Below are 15,242 nucleotides of genomic sequence, written 5' to 3'. Positions count from 1 at the left end.
AACAAAGCCACTAGACAAAGGTGTACACTCTTCTCCGGAAGTTGTTATCTGGTTTATGATGTTACCACCACAATAGTGCCCCACCAGTGAGTCGGTAGAGTTTATCGCGCTAAGTGTTATGCCGGGCGACGACGAGCGTGTGTGAGTGGTTGCTGCCGGTAGATGGAGCCACGACAGCTGAATAAAGGATGCGGTTGTTCAGAACCGGGGTCACCAGTTTGGTGCGTGGTTTAACACGCATTGCCAAATTTACTTTAAATTAAAGTATTAAAACATTTTTACTTAATGAAAACTGCCAGCCATGTAGATAACAAAAATAAATTTTAATTACAAATTAACAAATATAGAACACGATACATTGGCTGTAATTCCATCGACCAGCACAGGGCAGAAGTTCGGAGCAAGCCAGTGTAGGCAGGAAGTGAGTCACTCATATTCGTTGGAGAGCAAAGTTCATCTCCATAGGTATGATTGATGCTTATCGCCAACTGGTGAAACAAACAGTCATTTATCGTTTGTTTGGCCGCTGCAAATACATTGAGTTCTGTGCTTTGTTTTTAAATTATGTTATCTACATTTTAAATTTATATATATATTAAAGAATAATACATTGTTCAGAAATGTTATAAAGCAAAAACCAGGTATTAAAACATTCTGATATTCAACAATAATATTAAGAAAGTGTTTCTAGTGATAGTAATTTGAAATTATCCATAAACTATTTCAAATTCTTAAAATTTGAGGGCAAAACAATAAGCTCAAATTCATAAGTGTGTGTGAGAGAGAGAGAGTATGTTTGCAATCAAATAATACAAGTATATATTTATTTAAAGAACTTTGTTATTTTATCATATCTAGAAACTTATATTTTCGTATTCTGACTTATATTTTTTATGCACGTATAAGCATGTAAATTTTATTTTCTTTCTTAGTGCTTAATATGAGACATGACTTCAAATTATGTTTTCAGTGATAGCTTTAACTATATTGTGGTCCTCTTTTAATAAATTAGTTAGTTTACTTTTACATTTCAACACATTATTCTATGAACATATTAGTAGTTTCTTTTAGGCATTGTTGGTTCCTGTATAAGTCTGCTGAGCTGTAACAGCTCCTGAATTTTTTAAATCTAATTTACTTGTTTTTCCATTCTGAAATTTTGATGTTCTGTGCTTACTTTTGCACTTTGAGACATCAGTGAAAAGGGAACTTATGAAGAGAATATAGGAAATAAATACATAGACAAACAAGAAAAATACAGATCGGAAATAGTTATCTGGCAGCCTGCAGAAGCCTATTCCGCAAACTGATTAATTTTTTTGGAGATTAAAAGTAGTAATTCTCCCTTTGAATTTCAAGGTACTAGATTGCAATTCAAGCGTATTTGGCTTAAAATAAAGCAACTCGTCTTTTTTTTTTTTTTTTTTTTTTTTTTACTTTATTTCCTCCCAAATATTGTCTTTCTTCCCTCAGTGATTTTCTTTCCCCTTCTTTTAGTCTTTGGCTGTTTAAGAACTTTTGTTTTGCTCCTTGTTGCCTCTGCAGAAACACATTTGGTTTATTAAGCATTCATTCACTTTTTTTTAAAGTTCCCACTTTTAAAAAAAGATATGTAGATAATTTTGTAAAATGTTATTTGGATAATTTTTTTTATAAAGAAAGATCATTTGTTATTAATTATTGCAGAAAATAATTTATAATAATTGATCATTTTATCAGCTTTGATAAAATAATCAATTGCAGGTCTTCAAAAAAAATTATTTTCCAGCTTCCTATTGAGTGAAAAATTGAATGATCATTCTATGCCAGATTGTTCAAACCTGGCATAAAAATTTGGCAACTGGCCACTCTATGACATATTTGAACATTGTTCAATCGGATTTATTACTTTTAATTAATCCGAGTTATTGTCAATATTGACTTGTTTTTCTCTTTTGAACTGAAAATCAGTTAAAAATGGAATCAAACGGGGAAAATTTAAGTATCTTTTATGCCTTATATAATGCATATTTTTATTTGTCTTTTTTCTGAGTCAAGAAATTTTGTATTTGTTTTTAGGTTTTAGAACCTTCTCAACGTTTAGGTTCACAAGATACCAATGGATACCCATCCATTAGAAATCATCCATTTCTAAAAAATATGCCATGGGAACTCTTACATGAGTGTACACCACCCAGAATTCTTCCATACCTGCCTGGTACATCTAGCAATGAAGAACTAAGAAGTCAGTATCAAGTAAGTATAAAATTAGGGCTTCTGATATATATATATATATATATATATATATATATATATATATATATATTACTTGTAAACTACACAGATAATTAAACAATAACCTTCTGCCTTAGCTTTCAACATTGGAAAAAAATCATGCTATTAAATATGTGGTGAAATAATGAAAACAGTCTGAATTCCAAGGCAATCTGTATAATTTGTTGTTGAAAATTAGGTTTAAAAAATATTAAATATTGCTAAAATTCAGTGAAAAATGTACTCATTTTTAAATTTGCATCATTAAAAAGAACTAATTGGTATTATTGAAATTTTAAAATAGTTTGAAATTTTTTGGGGCAATATTTTTGAAAGCTATTGCAGAAAATGCAAAAAAAAAAAAAAAAAAAAAATCACTCTAACATATATTTTCCTATTCTCCAAGGTATATATGTGCCAAATTTGGTAGCTATATGTCAAACGATAGAATATCAACACACATTCATTATTAGTAATAGTGGAGATGAAATTAAAACTTTAATCACGATATATCTTATTTTGTTTGCTTATTTGATATCTCATGAGAGCAATAATGTTTCAATTTAGTATTTCCAAGGCAAATTTAAAGTGTAGTAAAAAGATTTTTTGCCACATTTTTAATTAAAGCATGCTTTATTCTTGAGAATGACATTATTACTCTCCATTAAAGATGTATGCAAAATTCAGTAGTTTGTCCGTTTTCAGAACAGATCTAATAGATGTCATTATCCTTGAGCAATCATATGCAATTTATTATTTATGATAATAATTAAATTCTTTAACAATTGTTAAATGGAATTTGATAGAGAAAAGTTTATATCAGGAAATATCTTGCATTATTTTCAGACCTCATTATTTATTTAATACTTTTTGCATTTTTGAAAATATTCTTCATAAAAAACGTCTTTGATATTTTCATTCTGTTTGTACATTATTTGCCATTAATTCTTGCTATATAAAATTTGCCCAAATATAAGCAAAATACTATTTTAAGTAAATTGTCAAGAAAAATAAAATCCAAGTTTTTTTTTATATGTAACATTAAATTGCTTAATTTAATGAGGAATATGTGTATTGACTTAAACAATTAATGTACAGTTAGCATTCATTAACAGAATAATGGAACATTTTTTAAAAGTTAACCATTTATCATTTATCACTACTATTGACATTAGCATTGTTATCATTAAATATTCAAATTTTTAGTTAAGTAGTTTAGTTTAGTTAATCTATATAATTTTTTTTTCAATTTCTATAATTTCCTTTTATGAAATCTCTTTTCTTACTTCTTAATCAGTTAACTGCTTCAACCTCTTTGGAAAATGTGTAATATGAAATTATTTTGCAATGAAATGACTTTTATTTTTTCATTTCAATAATCTAATTTACTTAAAATAACATACATTTTTTTGCATATGAGCCATAAAAAATGCTGCCTCTTGAAAACTTGTAAAAAGGGTAGCAAAAGAATCCTTATCTCAGTTTTTATTTCCAGGTGTGGCACTTATTGAATGGTCTAAAACAATTTATGGTTGCTAATTGCTTCTAGGAGGACTAATAAAAAACTGCAGTACGTTTAAGAAAAACAATTCATATTATGTGTGGGAGGGGTTGATAATAATTATTAATTATCTTTATTTGTTCCTTTGATTTTGACTTGAATTCAAAATATTTTAAACATCTTGAAATTTACAAATATGTTTGAGTTTTTATTAAATCATAATTCAAACTGCAAATTGTCACTACTCATTACTCCTGACAAATAAACTCGTCATAGTGGAAAATATTGTATTTTTTCTATAACGAGTATACTCGTCAAAAAACAGTTAACTGGATACATAGTTACTCACCTGTTTTATTAGGTACCAGACCATTTGGAGCCTGGCTTAGATGACAAACAAATGACCAGGTTACTTGGCCTGGCTCTTCAGGAGGAGGATCAGGAAGAAGAGATCATCTCAAAACCCGCTAGAAAGTCCTCAATACTAGATATACCGCCTGAAGAAATGACGCAGAAATTGGAAGAGCAAGCTAAAAACAACCCTTGGCACAAATTTGTACAAGGCAATCTTATCTTAAAACAAGGCTTAGTTGATAAGAGGAAGGTGAATAGATTTTGGTATTTATTTCATGTAATGTAAAGCTGGTAAAATAAAATTATCCTGTTGTTGTTTGAGCTAAATTAACTTTAAATATCATATGATTCATTTATTTCATAGAAAGTATAAACTTAATATCTATATATACGTAAAATGATAATGTATGTGGCACAGAAATCTCTTGTCATTATAGGATGACAACAATCAAATGTAAACATATCGATTTGCGAGAGCTTCGGCCAACTGCTGTATTCAATGTTTGCACAGCTGCACTTAATTCAACCCTTTACTAATTAAATAAAATTATTTTGTTATAAATGCTGCTCGTCATGTTAACTATTTCATTCAATTAAAATATGTAAAATAATTTAAGAAATAAGCTTTAATCAGAAATTTAATAATCAAGAGTGAAAATAGGCTTTACCATCACTATGTATACTCTCTGTGACTTAATCTTACCTAATAGAAATAGAGGACTTCTGGAACTATTTAAAAAGAAAAAAACACTTTTTAGCATTATCGAATTCATTTCTATACTTTTTTCCCCTTACTTTTAATAAATTCTTCAAGTTTATTTTATAATGCTTTTAATGCTATGAAATTCAAACTCATCCATCAAAACATTCAATTGCCTGCTGTTGCCAATGTTAAAATTTAGATAAAGATTTTTTTTTTTTTTTTTTTGTCATTAATTCTGAAATAGGATTTTCACTTCTGTTTATATTTCGTAGTATATACACTTTTAATTTGTTGCAAAATGATTCAGTTAAAGTCATATTTTTAAGTGATATAAATATTTTTTTAATATTCATATTAATCGGTTAAAAGCCTAAAAAGTCAATCTTGGCTTGCAAGCTGTCATCAAATGCAGATAGTATTATTAAATAGTTTGCATACTTATCATTTGAGAGAGGGAGTAGAAGGTATGAGTATCTCATTCAAATGATTATCAAACTGTCAATATTTAATACAGTGATTTTTTTTTTCATGTGAATACATGATTAAATGCAATATTTGTTATATAATTAGGTTATACTTTTACTATTTTTTTTTTCCAATCATGCACAATCCATTTTTCCCCCTTATATATCATTTAAAAAAAAAAAAAAAAAAAAAACTTGTTTGTCTTTCAAATTGTTGAACTATAGATTGAAACTCCAAGTAAGTTTGCAAAAACTTTCAGGTGACTTTCTTTTGATAAATTCTATATTTGTGAGCAAACTGTTTTTTTTTTTTTTTTTTTTTTTATCATGTGGATTGAAGTATTTTTGTCATGTTTTCTTATTATCTTTCTTTATTAATGCTGTGATTAGAAAATATTTTAAAAAGTAGCTATTGATTATGTACACTTTTTATTATATGCAATACAATATTTAAAAAGCTACAGTACAGAGAACAAACTTATGCTTTTTTTTTTTTTTTTTAATTTTTGCTTGATATGATACCTTATCTATAACTATGAGTACTTTAAAAGAACAGTGTTGGGCACATATGAAATTTGTAGTTAATCCAGTTATTTGAGCAAAAACTTTTTTGCTAATTTAGTATTTTTAAAAAAAAAAAATTTTTTTTAAGTTATTCACTTGATTGATATCTGCTTTATTTATAGGGTTTATTTGCTAGAAGAAGGATGTTGCTTCTTACTACTGGACCACATTTATATTACGTAGATCCTCAAAATTTAGTTCTTAAAGGAGAAATTCCGTGGTATATACTTTTTTATTTCTTAATAAAGTAAATTATTCATTTATACTAAATTTGTGCAATTTGTTAAATTATTTTTTTTTTCCTTTGTAAATTTATTCCTGCTTTAAAAAAAAGAGAGAACTGTATTATAATGTATTTGTTTTATTTTATAGGTCACCAGAACTCCGAGCTGAACCAAAGAACTTTAAAATATTTTTTGTTCATACTGTAAGTATTAAAGTTTTTGTATAAATTCTAAATAGTCTAAAATTTTGCAAATTCTTTGAGTCTGTTTGAAATTTTCCTCTTATTATGCTTAGAGATTTTTTTATTTCAAGTAAATATGTGTTTAACAACCTATCCTTCTTTATGAAATAATGACCTAAAAGGTTTTGAGAATTTGACTTGTCATTTGTTTGTTGTTGGTTCCAATATTTTGGCTTCTTGATTTGAGCATTGAAGTCCAGAATTATTGGAAATCTGTTTGAGAGCAAGATTAGATATAAAACTGTAGTTATATTTGTGAAAAACACAGTTATTATTTCTATTTCTGGTTGAAAATTTTGATTGAATTTAAGTGTCAGAAAGTACAGGGACTACCATTTGAAAATTGAGTCTTTTTCAATATATATATATATATATAAGTTGAATAATGGAAGCATAAAAGAGGAAGAAAATAGTTTCAAGCACGGTTGTTGGCAACTAATTTTCTATCTTCAAAGTATAATGAGTGAATTCTGATGAAGTTATCTATATAACTTCATTATAATTATTTTAATTGCAATTAAATTGGAAAAAATTTAATTCATTCATATATTTATTTTATACTCTGCTTTGCCTTCCTTATTGTTATTGTGATATAGAGAAAGCAGGTGTGTATATATTAATCTAATGTTTGTGCATAAAAGAAATGTCGAAATCTGTAATTTTTTATAGTGTGGCAGGTATTTTTTATAGTGTGTACTGCTACAAAGTATCACTTACCGATAAAATCTGGAATAAAAAAAGAAGAGGCTCTGTCTTCTTTTTTTATATTATTATTTTTTATCATTCTTAATGTATTTGCAACTAGTCAAATTAGATGCCATGTTTGTGGATTATTTTTTATGTTTATGTATATTTGCTAATTGCCTTGGCTACTTTCCCTTCACAAATTAAGGCTCTTTTAAGCAATTCAGATTTGATGTTATTTCAGAAAATTGATAGAATTACTGGGAACAAAATGAAACTCTAAAAAATGAATTTATTGAGATTACCTTCTAATAATATAACCCTATGAATATGTATTTGGATTTTATTTAGATATGAAATGAGGTGAATGAAAGGAATTATGTATTTCCAATAGATGATCCTATAATTTTTTTTTCTTTCTTTCTTGAGCTTTAAATTAAAAAAAAAATTATTTGTTTCTTTTTTTTATTGCAGCCAAAACACAAAATTATTTATCGGGTTTGTGTAGCAGCCAACTGTAATGATAATATAATTGAAGTCATTAGAATTCAACCCATCATTAGAAATCGTCATTATCAAGCATCTGAGAATTAATTAATCTGATCAAAATAACTGGTATGATCAACTCTAATGTCTAGGCAGGTTCCATCTTGCTTGGTTTATTATTTTCAATTTCTAATCTTTTTATTTTTATAATTCATTTTCTTTATGAAAAAAAATTTAGCTGAAAAATGTACTAATTATTCCTTTTGATTAAAAAGTAAATAAAACTGAATTTTTATGAAAATTTGTTCAAGTTTTAAAAAAATGTGAGATAGTGATTATTAATCTTTTATTTTGAATGTTATGTTTGAGTTCCTATTAATTTTTATAACAATCTCCTTCAAATAATTCTATTAAAGAAGGGTACAAAAAAAGGATGATTTGGGGTAATGAAAAAGGAAATTAATTTACTCCTTATTCCCTAGATTTGTTCTCACCTATTTTTTAATTTAAAAAAAAAAAAATTATGGCCGATTTTTACTATTTTTTTTAAGTTGATATATGGCGTATAAGGAAAAAGTAATTATATTAATTTTTTCTCTTTTATAAATATTTCCCTTTGCCATTCTGTTTATTTCATAATTACTTAATAAGTTCATGACAAGAAATTGTAATTTATTATTATTGCAGAGTAATCTCTTAAAATACATATGTTTTCAACATTCAGAGACACAATATATTTTTAAATGAATAAATAAATATGTAACGAGTAATAGAATTTGGTCATTTGACTTAATTACCAAATTTTAATGAAACTTATGAAATCCAAATTACAAGGAACTGAGTTATTTCTTTCAATCAAATTTAAAACAAGATGTATAAATATTTTAAGTAATATAGGATTGGAATTTTTTCATTTGTAATAGAAATTCATTGTTAAATTTTGGAAATGTTTAAAAGTTCATAAAAATATACATATTGAAGTATTTACTTTGTGCACATGAAATATTATGAATGCAACAATAAAAACAGCACTTATAAGGAATATAAGAATTTTGAAAGATTTAGACTTACTGATACTTTTCCTGTGGTGTGTTTAAAAATAAATGCTGTAGATAAATTTCTCCACAGGTAATTAGATTTAAGGAATCCAAGTAGCATTGAAATTCCATAAATTTGCTCATTGTACTGGATTTTTTTTTATAATGTTCTTTCCAGAATAAGGGAGGGCAGCATTAACCTGCTAATGTATTGGCTTCAGAATAGAAGAATTATATCTTTGATATATTATATTCATTGAAAATGCTGCTATGTAGGAGTGGTGCTTGTTTAATCTATAAGAATCAAATTCACTCTTGTTGGAGTAGCTTGGATGGCAGATATGCGAGCCACTTAAGGATAAGACAAGATTTTGATGTCTGTCCCTATTCTTAGTTACACAATTTTTAAGGGATTTTAATTTAGTTTATTCAATAAATATATTATGAAAATCCATTCTGAAGATCAGCGACAGATTTCTAACTAAGTTTATTGGACGCCAAATATCTATCATTTAACAATGGCTAAAAATTTCATAGGCTATCCTTGTGCTCATTTGCAAAAACTTAGTTTAGGTAACAAAATAAATGTATTGTGAAACTTCATTCTGAAGATCAGTGACGAAGCTTAGGCCAGTAAGCTTAGAGAGGGCTGCGAGCAATTCAGTTAAGAAAACCTAATTTTCATATAAATTTTAAATAATAAAAATAAAATTTTTATTTTTGTAGTTACCTAATAAATAAGGATGTAAAAAATATAAATTTCTATGAATGATAAAACGTTCATACTTACCAAATGTAGTTGATCAAAATTCTATTCATTTCACCACATTCACTTAGTTTTAGTATTTATAAAACTGAAAGCCTGCATCAATAAAATTTTGCACAAACGTGAATAGCAGACAAATTAGAGTCAGAATAGGCAAATTTAAATAGATACATATTCACAGAGAAAATTAAATTTAAAAAAATATATTAACCTAAAATACGTCATTGATGTGTTAAAAATGTGCTAGAATGTGAAACTAAAAGAACCTCATAATATAGAACCCACAAAATACCTAAATCTAACACTGCTGAGGATCATCTAAATTAGATTTTATTCATTTGCACTTTGTTTGACTTTGAATTTGCATAGTTATTACCGAATAATATTATATAATGGTTTTAGAAATAATAATAGTTTTTACAAAGTAAATATTATTAAACTGATTTTTTCTTAAAAATGCATAAAATTTTCCATCTTTGTTTTCCTTTGATAAACTTTCTTTTAGTAAATATTGTAATAGTGTCTATTGCCCTCGTATATTTTTTCCATACTTTTTATTATTTTTTTAAATATACTCATTGCTGCTCAAAATCATTTTTCAGCCTAATCGCACCTACTATCTGGAGGATCCTGAAGGCTTTTCCTTGAAATGGTGTAGAGCCATAGAAGAAGTTCGTAAAGCAACCTATGCACAGAGCTCTTAACCATAGTTTTTACCTAGCAATAATTTTTGAATTTCCAGGGACCCACGGACCTTTTTCTACACACTGCTAAAAAGATGATATGACTTCTTTCTTAACTTTATTTCCGAGAGCTGGTGCTCCAACTGTGAGTTACAATAATGTCTGTACATTGATTTATTTTCATGATATTTTGCTTTCTTTTCTTTTTTTTTTTCATTTATTTATTTTAGCAGGTACTATATACCTTTTAATTTCCTTGTCGATTGTTTTACATTTGAGATGTTGAGTAACATTGTACTTTATATACTCTTTAATATATCACAACGAATTTTGTGATCATTATGTATTTTGAAGAGGTTGTAATTACACTGGCATGCTAACAAGCTTGCAACTGGTCGAAATTTAAAGTAACGTGCGTGTACTGTTACCATAAATTTAAAATTAATTTACTCGTAAAAATTTGTTTGCAACAATCGAGGTACATTACAACAAGTGAATGTCCAGTTTATTATTCTCAGTTTGCATTGTTTGTAGGTGTTTGAAGCATTAAGTCTTTCAGTTTCTAGTTAAGTTGAAATAATACTTCAATGTGAATATACATTCATGACATCTGTTTTAATTGTGTTGTATTAGTGTGTAATAAGTTATTAGTTATTCTACAGAATTTTGTTTTTACTTTCATAGCTTATTGGTGATATCCATTTATTGTTTAATTATTGGTCTGAGTTTCGAGTTGAGAGCAGTAGTATGTTTCTAACATATTGTATCAATGACAAATACCAAAAAAAATAGTGTCTTTTATGCATCTAGTTTCATTCAGTCGATTTTCATGACAAATATCTTTCCAAATGCTGATTGAGTGACAATAAACCGGAATTTGTCTAACTGCACAAAAATGTTCTCTTTATTTCTTATTTAAAGAATTTTTAATTTTGTGAATTGTTATTAAAGAGGACAAAGGATCTTAATATTCAAAATGCAGAATTCTCAATATTTAAATATGCCTTAACTATATAAAACTTATGTTGATAACTATTATTATTGTTTGAAAACTAGAAATTATGTTCTAATTCTAAAGATATATTTTTCTTTTATGTTTAAGTCTATACTAATAAATGTAATATGAAGTGATTTAAAGTTTCAAATCTGTTGTTATTAATAACATTGGAAAGTCATGGAAAGTTTTTTGTGAAAAAAGATATTGATCTAATTATTAAATTATTAGTAAGAATCGAATGTCATAAAAATTAATTTAATAATGTAATCATTTGCTTGGACTGAAGAGCATTAACATATGTCACTATAATTTATACAAAAAATGTTAGCAGTTTTTGGTTCATAAAATGTTTAAATATTTTGAACATCAATTAATTTATTTTAATATTGTGGTGTATTAAATGTGTACTAAGAAAAATATCTTGACTTTTATTATCATTCTCTTTGCAGAAAATATTTTCTGCCTTGTTAAATTGCAAATGATGTTGCATTGATTGTGGAAGCCTTAGATTTTCCTAATAATAATAATAATGTTCCATCCTAATGAAATGGGAAATAATTGCCTTAAAATGTTTATAATAGGTGTGTTGTATTTCAAAATTATTAACTGGTTCATAAGCGATCAACATTTTTAATTTTTCAAAAATTAAATTAATATTTTTCTAAGCAGTGACATTTACATAATGTCTTTTTTGCAACTTTCTAGCATTGTGCCTTCATTTTTTTTTTTTAATTTGAAATATTGAATACTCAAGAATTCTGTTTAAATGTGATAAACTTTAACCAAATGCTCTCAGCTCTGATTTTGGTCTTTTATGAATGCTAATGCTAAATGTATTCTGTGTTTACCAAATAATCTATCTTTTGATTTGGTATGATGGTTTAGCATGAAATAGTATTGTATTGTATAATTTATAGAATTGGGTAGATTTAATTAGTTATGCAGAGTGTGTGAAAATTGTCTTCATAGTTATCATGTTTATTTGGGTTTTAAGGAGCAATTTTTTTTTTATATTATGTAATAATTTTTATTACATAAATTAGTTTTAATTATTCTTGTAATTCCTGATAATCTTAGAAGAATAGTTTTAACTATGTAGTTTTGTGACGAATAAAGAATGGTGAGGAGAGGGGCTCTATTGAAATCGGTCGCTGTTACATTTACAAAATCTGATGAATACTAAAATTGTTTTTCCACTTTGTAAATCTCATGGTGGCAGACCCCACATAAATGTGCAACATATAACCCATAATTTTAAAAGCCCTACTCTAAATGATACACTATGAAAAAAATATTCATAAAAGCAACAACTGTTGAATTTTTTCTAAATTAATTCTTTAAGATCTAAAAAAATCAGTCATTGATTTTTTTTAGAGGATTTTGTTTTGAATAACTTTTATATAGTTTTCAGAATTTCATTACTCTTTCAAAACATAAAACTTATTCATAAATTGCATTACTGTTATTATTATTATTCAAGGCTACAAAAGAATGCTGTTATTTTTTAATTGCAAATATTTTATCAAAAAGTATCTGGTGATGGTAGCAAACTAATGCATTTAGTATTCCCATGCAGTGCACCATATGATTGATGTCCCTTTCTTAATAAACTTATCCATTTAGTTTCACAAAAGAAAAATGTATGTTTTCATATATTTATTATAAATCTTTACTGTGAGGCATCCTTGTTTAAGTACAATTTTATTTAAGCTTTTATTAAGCTTGACATTTATAAATAGCACAATAACTTAGTGCACATAATAAAAGGCATAGGAATTTGATCACTTATACTTGATTGCATATTAATATTATTTTAATGTTTCATAATTTATAAAATGTACATGTTTTACAAATTTATTTCTTTAGTTTCTTTGTCTAATGGCATATTTTTAATTGACCAGCCTATGGTCTTTTTCAATTTAGAGAACCAGTCTGCCTAATCAGATATCCGTCACTGTCTGTCTGCCTTTGTTGCCTATTAAGAAAGAGTATCATACCTATCATAAGGAGTATCTGTTTTTAATCAGAGAATTGTAAATTTGAGTATATTTAGTCTGCTTGTACATAGGCACATGCTTATAAGTTATATGACCTTGAATCAGAAATTTTAATATTGATATCATATCCTATTTCATACACTATCTTCTTCCTGGTCATGATTAAAAATTGTAAGCTTCCCCACCCACTCACCCCTCCCCTCTTTTTAACATTCATTTTTTGCAGCTTCAAAAAAATGAATGTTATAAGAAAATAAATTATTCCATATCTAAAATATGTGCTGAGGAATATGCTGCAGTGTCACAATATGGATATCAGTCAGAATAGGTCTCTGACAATTTGTAAAGATACTATATCTAGTCCCTCCACCCACCCACTTTTAACATATATAAACACAAATCATATTTATTTTAATAAAAGCCTGAGAAGGCATTCAAAATTTATCAGGGAAGGGGTTTGTTTGTTTATGAAGAGGTTTGTTCATCTTTAAAAAAATTTCAAAACACATCAATTATTCTGCAAAATTTCTGTTATGAATTTAACTTTCACGCATTCTGTATATACTATAATTATTTTCTTATACCTAACAAATTTGTTTGTGATTTACATCAGAACTAAATTTTCTATCATATTATTATAAGATTATGTACTTTTTTTTTAATCTCTTAAGTAATTACAAATGCATAATCCATGTATTTTATAAATGTATTAAAAATTTGATTTTTTTAAAAAATTATTATAGTTTGCATTTTAGTAAATATTGTGTCTAATGTAACTCTAATATTTAGCACTATATGATATGAAATTGTTTGATGCTGTTTATTAATTTTACCTTTTGATGTATTTCAACTTACTTGTCTAAACTACATATCACTAAACTAATATTCAAAATGCCAATTTTCTAAAATTATTCCATGGCACTCATTATTGTTTCTGTGGAAATTTTAGGAATAAATTCTAATGTTTGTGTATCTTTCTGGTTGTAACTATATTACTACTTAATTCAGAGAGTGTTAAAAATTTATGACCTGTGTATTTTTTCCCAAAATTGTGATTATATTTTATGCTTTCCAACAATTATTTATTTGAAGTGTATGAAACTTGTCTTAACTTTGATCTATTTATATGAATGACCGTCTGATTTGTAGTTTTATTGTATAAGTCTATTTTTAGCATTAAATATTATCTTGATGTCTGATATATAAGTTTTTTGATCCTTTGAAATGCAATAATGCCGTTCTTCCTTGAAGTGTTTAAGAATGTCTTTTCCAATAAAAACTATGCATTTCTTGTAATGGTATTGTAAGTATAGTAAAAAAATAGATCAGATTTAACATAATTCTTGTTGTTGTTGTTTCTTTTTTCAAACTGATTTTGTACATATCATAAACCATTGCAGTCTCTTTCATAATGCTTATCTCAAAAAAAAAGTTCTCCAGGCATTTTAAATGACAGCTTCGAAACAAGTAGTGTCACAAAAAAATATTCCTCATGAGAATACAATGTTAAAAGAATAGCCTTACATGTGAATATTTCAAAATATTTTAATTGTATTTTATAAGATGTTTCTATTTTTTTTCAGTGTGTAGAAGCAATAGAAAGTGAATATATATTAAAGTAAATGAATTTCCATCTAAACTATGCAAAAGCAAAACCATTCTACTAATAATAGAAAATTTTTACAATTTTTTTTTTATTATTTTGCAACCAGCTGGAATGGTTTTCCCCAAACCTTCCTATTAATGTTAACTATGATATTAACTTTCGGCATAAATTTAGCATTTTTAATCTACAGTGAATATTCTACAGTGTAATCTTTGGCGGTTAATACCTGGCATGCGGTTAAAGCGAATTTGTGCTTTAGACACGTTTTTCGCAATTGATTGAAACGAAGATTTGATACAACTGCTCGTATAATCATAAAATTCCGTAACTAATTTGATATATTTAAGTAATTGATTTTTTTTAATTATCGCACGGAATACAGACCAACAGACATTTAATCCGTTTTTGGTTTTTGCTCAAAAATTTTACAAGTGTCTGCACTATAGATGTGAAATCTGAGTACCAAATTGTATTCATCTTTTTTTTTTTTTTTTTTTTTTTTTTACGATTACGAAATTTTTTCTATACTACGTATTTCAAAAAGTAAAAAGTAGAATATGAAACTTTCAACAACCAATAATATATACAGAAGAATTACAAAAATGAATCAGCTGAAGTAATCTACCAGAAACTTTCTCGCATACTACTACTTTAACGGAGGTTTTATTTCCTGTTCCCCCA

General features: G+C 26.8%; 1 protein-coding gene across 1 annotated transcript in view; it reads left to right on the top strand.

Moving 5' to 3' along the window:
• Positions 1-14,283, top strand: part of LOC129957018 (3-phosphoinositide-dependent protein kinase 1-like) — a 31,468-nt gene extending 17,185 nt beyond the window's left edge. The window contains exons 10-14 of the mRNA XM_056069124.1: positions 2,059-2,235; positions 4,116-4,358; positions 5,962-6,059; positions 6,212-6,266; positions 9,881-14,283. Of these exons, the coding sequence (XP_055925099.1) occupies positions 2,059-2,235; positions 4,116-4,358; positions 5,962-6,059; positions 6,212-6,266; positions 9,881-9,982 (675 nt within the window). The 3' untranslated portion in view covers positions 9,983-14,283. The remainder of the gene's footprint in view (positions 1-2,058; positions 2,236-4,115; positions 4,359-5,961; positions 6,060-6,211; positions 6,267-9,880) is intronic.
• The last annotated feature ends 959 nt before the right edge of the window (positions 14,284-15,242 follow it).

Source organism: Argiope bruennichi, chromosome 11, assembly GCF_947563725.1.
Source record: "Argiope bruennichi chromosome 11, qqArgBrue1.1, whole genome shotgun sequence".
NCBI classification, from domain to species: Eukaryota; Metazoa; Arthropoda; class Arachnida; order Araneae; family Araneidae; genus Argiope; species Argiope bruennichi.
Note: the sequence above shows the minus strand (reverse complement) of the source record. Positions and strands in the feature narration are given on the sequence as shown.